Source organism: Lupinus angustifolius, chromosome LG15 (assembly GCF_001865875.1).
Source record: "Lupinus angustifolius cultivar Tanjil chromosome LG15, LupAngTanjil_v1.0, whole genome shotgun sequence".
In the NCBI taxonomy this organism is placed as follows: Eukaryota; Viridiplantae; Streptophyta; class Magnoliopsida; order Fabales; family Fabaceae; genus Lupinus; species Lupinus angustifolius.
In genome coordinates this window covers 13,439,188-13,448,371 of record NC_032023.1, presented here as the reverse complement: position 1 = coordinate 13,448,371, position 9,184 = coordinate 13,439,188, and the positions used below count along the sequence as shown (strand labels likewise).

Below are 9,184 nucleotides of genomic sequence, written 5' to 3'. Positions count from 1 at the left end.
TTATTATTTGGGGTTATGATTCTCACTTATGTGTTATTTAATTATAGTCATGACATCTTGTTGATGAATGATAAATTGATAAATGGTGAATTATGATATTGATAGGAATAAGTGTTGTTTACATTACATAGGTTAATTAGATAATTGTTTATGAGAACAATTGATAAGTCTGGTTATATTACTCATGTGAATTAGATAATTGTTTATGAGAACAATTGATAAGTCTGGTTATATTACTCATGTGAATTAGATAATTGTTTATGAGAACAATTGATAAGTCTGGTTATATTACTCATGTGAATTAGATAATTGTTTATGAGAACAATTGATGAGTTTGGTTATATTACTCATGTAAATTGGATAGTTGTTTACGAGAACAACTGATGAGTTATAATGTAATATGTTATATATATATATATATATGAACTGTTTTTCATATCTGAGTGTAATATTCTGAGTAAGTCCACGCCGTCAATGAATTTACGTTCATTAGATGTCTTACTCTCTCTATTTCTCTTCTTTTCTATTGCTTGCTTTTCGGACGTGTGCTCGTCAGGTAGACAGCTCTGATCGGATTTGGAGCTACCCGTCTGTGATGTTCCAGAGGAAAGGCAATACCCTAGCCTTGGAGCGAGCCACTAGGAGTTGCCCATCATTTTGTGACTTTTGAAACAAGGACAGCTTCAGCTTGTCCATGTCTTTGTTTAGTGTCTTTTGGCGATGATTAATATTTCCGCCCTTTCTTTTTGGATTTTGTATATGTTAGTGGCGATGTAGTTTCCGCCTTTGTTGACTTAGTTTGTATGAACTAAAGATGACTTAACCGTTTATATGCATGATGTTATTCAGGAAATGGTGAATCAGGTTAAGTTATCATTCGATAACGATAAGTTGATTTTCCGCATTTGAGTTACTTAAAGTGATGTCCCGGGAAATGAAGGTTTTAAAAGGAAGTCAATTTTATACATCACCATTTCAAAAAAAAATTTACCCATTTTTCCGCAATGTTTTTTAGAAGTATTTTTCGGGGCGTTACAGTGTAGATTTTTATTTACTTTTAAATAAAAAATTTCAAAACTTGTAAGATTTATTATCCTCGCATTCCAGCATTGAAAAAGTTCTACTTTCCTTTTTAAAAGAGTTAAGGATGTTATAGAAGACCAAAATTAATATTTGTGCTAGTCCCTTAACTTAATTTGCAAATAATATTATTACTCTTTAGCATATAAGTAATAGATCACAGTTTGGATCTTCCTAATGTATCTGGGCAAGAATCTTCCTTAAGTGGGAATGTCAAAAAGGACCCTGACACTGAAGTCAATATAAGTGAAAGGGGTTCTTTCTATTTACAGAGAGGTTGAGTGAAGTGTATGCCAATGTGAGTGCCTTAATCATGACGAGTCACTATATAATATCTTTGTCCAGAGTGACAATGGTTCTTTAACCATAGTAGTGGGTCACCTTGTTGTATCTGTGCTCTGAGTGGCACAATGGTTTTGCTAGGGCGGATCGCCTTGCCTTTGTTCAGACCGTTGTAGCCATAGACTAGGCCCACTCCTGTTGTGTGTCAAGGGGTAGGTCACATTACTCAAGTGACGTGTTCAGTCTTTAGCGGTGTTTTGTGTTGTTCAGATGGCGTGTTTAATCTTATAGGATTTTACGGCTTTGTGGATGTTGCTTAGGTCATGTCTTATCATTTTCGCCCGTGCATGTATTTAGGTGAATAATCGGGCATGGTCAGTAACCATGTGGACAGGAACTTATTGACCTGGTGATGGGCATGGATCCTGTGATCAGCTGGTGTTAACTGGTTTCGCTGGTGATGAGCATGACACATTTATAAAGATCAGTATTTGCATTGTTCGTCATTTAAAAAATGTTGGTAAGACTAGCAACAGAAGTTTGATATCAGGTAGGTGACAGAATGTTGAAACCAAACAAGGAATATTAGCGAGGTAGTTTTCTCGTTGAAATGGAAGGGCTGTAAAGACAGTCAGAAGTTTGGACATGCACATTCTCTTGTGTTGTATTGTGGTTTTCAGGTTTACGGATTAGAGGCCAGATTGCCGTAAATCTCAAGATGGAGGTGACAAGGGTCCGAAGTGGTGATCTTACCGCCTTAAGATGACAGCTTCATGTTTGCAGCAAGGTGGTCATGGAATGATATTTGGTTTTAGAGAATAGTTTGGTGTGAAGAAGTTGGAGGACTTAGTTAGTTTTAGTTGGTAAAAATATGTAAAAAAAAATATCCTCTGAATCCAAAATTGATTATCTGTAGCAAGTAAAAAAGGCCTCGGTGCATTCAATTTATCAAAGTGCACCATAAAATAGTTTAGTTTTAATTGTGATGCTAGCATGCAACCATCCTTTTTCACATTTGTATAATAGCCCGAGGTAATAACTCCTTCAATTTTCATTCATTAATTTATTTGTTAATTTAGGTATCTATTTTAGACTGCTATTAAAAAAAATTGAGTTCAATACATAGAATTATAGGAGTGCCTCTTGCATCTCAGTTTTCAATTGCCTCTTCAACACTCAAACATCATGTAACTTAGGTATGCTTAGCTAATTGAAGAAATTTCCGAAAGAAAAATGATATATCCTTATAACCAAATCCTCTTACAAATTTCCTAACCATAAAAAAAGTAACATGTATTGATACTTTGTTTGTTAAAGATTGGTTTACAAGACATGTCAGAGTATATATCATTACTCATTTCCAAAATCCCAACATGCCAGTTAATTGAAGAAATATCAAACCACCTCTTACCAGTTTATCATGTCAAGCTTTTGGCCACACATATTCATAACTTGACATGCAAATAAGAGTTCTATCACTTCTATGTTCAACTTATGGAATATGTACAAAAAAACTTTATTGCTTATAGAATATGCCTAATTTAAGAGATTACATGACATGGGAATGTGAAACCGATGTATGGTCACAAACAACTCACAGACATGATCACAGAATGCAGCAGCGAAATTTTGAAACAGCATCATTAAAGGATTAATAACCAACACAACTAATTCAATAAAATCAGAGAAAATAGCAAATTCTATAACCGGTTGCAATGGCTTTATTGATATGAACTGCAAGCAGCATACCCAAAAAAAATCTCTCTATGGACTCCACAACATGAAACACTCCACCAAGTGTCCCACCTTATTATACCGAAAACCCCGTAATTATGTTACAAATGCAAAACCCGAAGGTATCATTATCCAATAAACTTAGTTTCAATATTCACATGCATAAAAACCAAGGGTTTAAATTACACTAATGACTAATGGCAGTAATATGGCGTTTTTAACAGTCCCTCACAAAACTGCATTGCAACAGCACTTATGGCTGCATCTACTATGTGCAACATAACCACAATTTAAACCCAGGATAAAAACTTTAACACCAACAAGAATATCAAAATTTCATCTTTAAATCACGGATTCATGGTATCAGCATAATCTCAGCATGTGGCATTCAATATTTTGAAACAGGATAATGAAATGACAGGTTTGATAACCAAAGCAGCTAATGCAACAAAATCACAGAGAAAATAGCAAATTATGTAAACCTGATTACAATGGCTTTATTGACATCAACTAGAAGTATCAGCTTAAATCTATCTATAGAACTTCAACAATCTAACATAATAATTGTCCCACTTTAATACCCCAAAACCTCATAATTAGTCGTTAGCTATAGCCTATAGGTATCAATATAGGTGAAGTTATTGTCACTCTCAATTTATTTTCACACTCCTCACTAGTCAATTCATTGTCTTATGAACTAACTAAAGTTACTATTGGCACTTGAAGTATGACTAAACAATTTAAAGTGTTAATCATTCATATGTATACAAACTTTCAACATAACCAAAACAATAAATATCTTAGCTTCAATTCATGGTTTCGTGGAATCAACAGAACTAACCCAAGTCCAAAAATGCTTCTTAACAGAGAGAGCTTGATCAGCAACTCTCTTCTCATCAAAATCTCCATACTCATCAACCTCATACGTTAAAAAATCACCCTCTGGCAACCCTTCAACCGTGGCATTCAACGTGTGCAAGACATAGCAACCAGGCAAACCCGGATAAGAATCCGAATTCCGCTCCTCCACTCTCATCCCATATGAATTCGAGTCAATCTTCACAACATCACCCACCTCGCCACCAATCATGGACCCAAGCTCTTCCTTCACAGCCCTCACGGCCGCGGATTCAGGATCCTCGCCAGGTTTCATCTTCTCCGATAACGGCCTTCCGCGCTTCCTGACATTACCATCAGAGAGTTCCTGATACGACTCAATTAAAATGCCCCCATCTTTTCCGGTAACCCGGACCGTAACAACCTGAACGGTTCGAACCGGAGGGGTTGAGTCAGCAAGCGAGGTTTCACCTTCAGATAGTTCGAGCCAGAGGTTGTGGACGTTCTTGGTGCCCGGTTTAACGCCCCACGAGGCGAAGGAATCGGAGGGGAGACGTGGTTTGAGCCAATCGGAGAGGGACTGCGGAGACGCGAAGGCGTGGCGGCGGGGAGGGTGGAGGAGGCCGTTTAGGTTGAGGGTTTTATTGTTAGGGTTTGGTACCGGTGAGGAGTGGGACATGGCGGGGATTTTGAGGAAGCGGCGAGGGTTTAGAGGGAAAGAGAGAAAAGGGCACCTTGTGGTGGTGACGTGGCGGGTGGATTTGAAAGAGGAGGAGGAGGAGGTGAAGAGGTAGCATACGGAGAGGGCTGTGAGGAAGAGATCTGGGAAGGATGGGAGATTCAGGGGTTGAGATAGGAGGTTTGTGAGTGGTTGTGGTGGCGGTGGGGACATTTTAAGTTTTCAACCACGGTGGTTGTTTTGATGGCTAAGGTGGTAATTTTGATGAGGTGAGAGAAGTGTGGTGGTGGTGGTTGAGGAGGGGAGGTCCGGAGTCATTGGTGGAAAGAGGGAAAAAAGAAAATGAGAAAGAGGGAATGAGGATGGGATTGTCGGGTTTACCACTCGCTCTTATTTGCGTCTTTATATCGGGGCTTCTTTCCCTCTTACCCTTAGCTGTGTGGTTATAATTTTGTTTTCCACTTATGGCCTTGGATGGATTTGTAGTAGGGCAGTCGCCATTAGAGCATGTCAATCTCTTGACACACTTTCCATATATTAAAGGTACTTTTTCATTATCAAACCATCACTGTTTAACTAATTGCTATTGAAATCAGGGTCATCCTACTCTGACTGTGTTTGGTTTAGAAAAGAAAAATGAAGGAAAGAAGAGTTGAGGAAATAAAATATAATAGAAAAAAATGTGGTGATTTTTTAGTTGTTTGGTAGGATAGAAAATGAAAAGAAATTGAAGAGAAAATAATATAATTATTATTAATAATGATATTTTATACTACTAAGAGTATCATTCACACTATAAGAAATGAACTAATCCCTTTCGTGGCATTTGAATGTCCCTCCCAATAAATGTTTATCATAAAAATCGAATCATCGACATTTTCGTCTTTCTATAAATCTAGTGAGATTTTACATCACTAAGAATGTTTTGTTGTTTATTAATAATTACATGGACACGCACATGTTAGTTTATTTTCTTTGAAATTTTAGGAAATTGTTGACATTTATAAGTGTAAGTAACGTGAAAATGAACTTTTTAAATGTATAGGGAGTTCGTACGAATTTTCTCACACAAGGACTTTATGTCTCTAATTATGTTACAAACCAATGAAAACATGTTATATCAATAAAAAAATATATTCATTATTTTTTATATTTTCTTTTATCATCGTTGGTTTGGGACATATTTTGAAACAGAAGATGTTAGTCCAATTTTCCCTCCTTGAGTTTTCTTCCCAATATTGGGATGGAGATCATCTATCCCCAATAGTATCTTAGTTCCTGTCACAAGCTAATCATATATTAACACATGAATAAAAAAGTTAAAAATAAAAAGTAATAAAAAGTAGCACTTTGATTGATTTGGAATCTAGAGCATCACATCATTGGGAACATGTGATATCTGTCCCCAATATTGGAGAGAGAACATAACTACATGATTCCCACCATTTTTTTCTTTTTTTCCTTCTTTTCAATATAACCAAACAATAAAAAAACTTGTATTCCTTCCTTTTTCATTCCTCTCACTTTCATTCTTTCATTCTTCATCTCAACCAAATATAACCTAGATGTTCTGGATGCTCGATTATCCTTGAGATGGACATGTCTCATATGCTTCAGTTTTTGTTGTTTTCTACTTCCGTTATAAAAAAAACCCATCCATTTTCCATTTATTAAAATTAATTTCTGAGAGTCAAATCAACTATTATTTTAACGTATTCTCATGTTTTAACACATCAATTACAACACTTTATTCAATCATCATTTATATTTTTTTGTCATTTTGTTCCCTAAGTGGAACGTTCTTTTTCATGAATCTCCTATGGTAGTTAGCACTAACATGGTTTATTACTTGTTTACAAGTTATAACTCATCAATTATATGCTTCATCATTATAGATGCAAGTCGCCAACTGCTAATAGCATATTAGCGGATTTCACAAAAGTAGCTAAAGCTTCTTGCATTTATTTATTTCTTATATGTTAATGTGACCTCAAGACTTCTTCTCCTTTACTATCAAGACTAGATTGCACAATCTATTAATTTGTTTCTGCTTGAAAAGCATGCAATTGGAGTGCTGAAGGAATCTCTCATAACTATTGGGTGAGATGTTGCCATGTCTTCCAAAAATATAACTACCACCCATAGTCTCTCAAAGCTAAAGAGACTTAGAAGCTAAAACAAGGAGGTCAAGAGGTAATACTGAGAAGCAGGGATATTATTTGTATTTAGCTCTCATTTTCTTTACAACAAAAATCAAGCATTTATCTCACCAGGTGAGTTCGACTAAGTGGATTGAATGATATCATAATGCTCTATCATAAATTATGTCCGTTGATAAAATATTAATCTCTAAGTCTTTCTTAATTTTTTCCTTTGTGGTTTTTCTTTGTCAACTTACTCCTTTAGAAATTGCACTGACTTTCATTTGATTTATTCTGCATATGAGGACTTCTATAGATTATCTTCACATATGTCCAAACCACGTAAAGCGCAATCCTATCATCGTTCATACATTAGGAGTTACTCCAACTTTTTTCCTAATGCATTAATTTTTATAGCATCGTTCAATTCATGTAATCCTCCAACACAACATTCTCATCTCTACTATGTGCATTATATTCTCTTATTTTTACTGTCTAACATTCAATCTCGTATTACATTACAAGTATTATAATCATGTGGTAAAATTTCTCTTTAAGCTCGAGTAGTACATTTTTATCACAACATCTACAATACTCTCACATTTTATTTGACTCGTTTCAATCATATGGTTTATATTTCCATATCTACTTTACATTCACTTTAATTAATTTAACAATGCCACACCAACAAGGAAACTGGATTTCTACATGAAAAATCGGGAGGCAATAAGGTTACTCTGCACTATACCAGAATCTTAGTAGGAAATAACATTACACACTACTAATTCAATAGATTTATATACTTCATGAGCATGATCAATAGTCATACAAGAGGAGGTCGTGTGATGGACAATTTGAGCCCCATAGCATTCAAACAGCCCAGCATAAGAGGCTCAAGAGAAATGCATCCCTTCTTATCAAATTCCAACATTATATTTTTTTTGTAACATTAATGGTATCTTCTCACCTTTTTGGGTAAGGAACTAATCTCTTTTGAAATTTATGACTACCACTTTTGACAAATGTTGCTCCAGAAATCGAACATTCGACCTTGAGGATCTAGTATGGTCTTAACCACTGATCAACCTCTGGTTTCAGACCAACGTCATGTTTAATATATATAGGAAGAGTTACAAATTATTTTAATGATTAATATTTACTGTTTTTAATAATTTGGGTCATTAGTAGCAGGCGCATACCAATTATTAGAGATACTATTTAGTCAGTTTGTGTTTCCAATTGGAGTATTATGAAAATTATCAAGTTGTTTCCTTTTTAGTCATCCTTCTCTAAGCCACTTTCATTCTCTAAATTGCTCTATTAGAGTTTTAACCATAACATTGGTGTTTTTATTGTTATTCTTGTAACACCGTGTTTTTTCGAACACGTTTAATTAAGTAATTAGTTGTTAATAAATTAATTATAGAAATTAATCAGTAATGTTTTAAACTAAATCTTAGTTGAGTTTTAGTCTTGTATTATAATATTTTTGTTTGCCCTATTTTTTCAAGATTTTTTTAGAATAAAAGTTTCCGAGACGATTTTGGGTCATTTTATCGAGTTTTCGTCCATTTTTTGAGTTTCGTAGCTCAGAATCGAATTCCAATTTCGCTGTTGGCTTCGAAATATTATTTCTAGTCAAAATAGACACCAAGTTTGTCCGCAACTCATCTCTAAGTATTTTTCACCTCGAAATTCAAGTTTTGACGTTTCGAGCAAAAAACCTAAATCAGTAGATCGTATATTTCCGGACGAAGTTACCTGGTAATACTCGGGTACGGCTTCAATTGAGAAATCACGTCATATCAATCAAATTGGAGTATTAATCACATCATGGTCAATGGCTTGTCAAACAAGCAAAGTCAAAGCTTCCATAATCCCCTAAATCACTCACCAAATCTCCTCATTCTACCACCATTTGACTCATCACTTAAGCTAGCCTAAAGCTAGACTACCTCTCATTAATTTTCAGATTTGAGAGAGGGTGGGGCTCTCCTATAAATACCTCACTTCATCCTCTCATTTTTACACTAACTCTCCTAAAGAAAGTTAAGGTATTCTTTCTCTTTTTCTCTTCTCCATTTTTTTTCAAACGCACCATGAGAAAATCATGATCTCTTAATATGTTATTCATGAAGTTGAGTTTATATTTTTTTTCATTAAATATTTTGTAAGTCATGACTAAAGGGGATGATAATAAAATCATATGAACCTTTGTGTAGTTTTTGACTTATGTAAAACTTAAAATTTCTTCCTTGTTCTTAGATGGAAAAACTATATCTTTGGACAAGGTTAGATGAGTTTATTTGCTTTAGAAATATTAGAAATTATTGTTAGTATTTGAATATGTTAAAATGTGATGATTTGAACATCAAATGAACCTTTATCGTGTTTAAGAAAAGTTTATGTCTATTCTTGAAAGTTCAAAATG

At 34.8% G+C, this 9,184-nt stretch overlaps 1 protein-coding gene across 1 annotated transcript; it reads right to left on the bottom strand.

Moving 5' to 3' along the window:
- LOC109328721 lies at positions 3,460-5,002 on the bottom strand. The gene has a single exon (XM_019562313.1). The coding sequence runs from the start codon at positions 4,823-4,825 to the stop codon at positions 3,908-3,910; it is 918 nt and encodes a 305-aa protein (XP_019417858.1). The 5' UTR covers positions 4,826-5,002; the 3' UTR covers positions 3,460-3,907.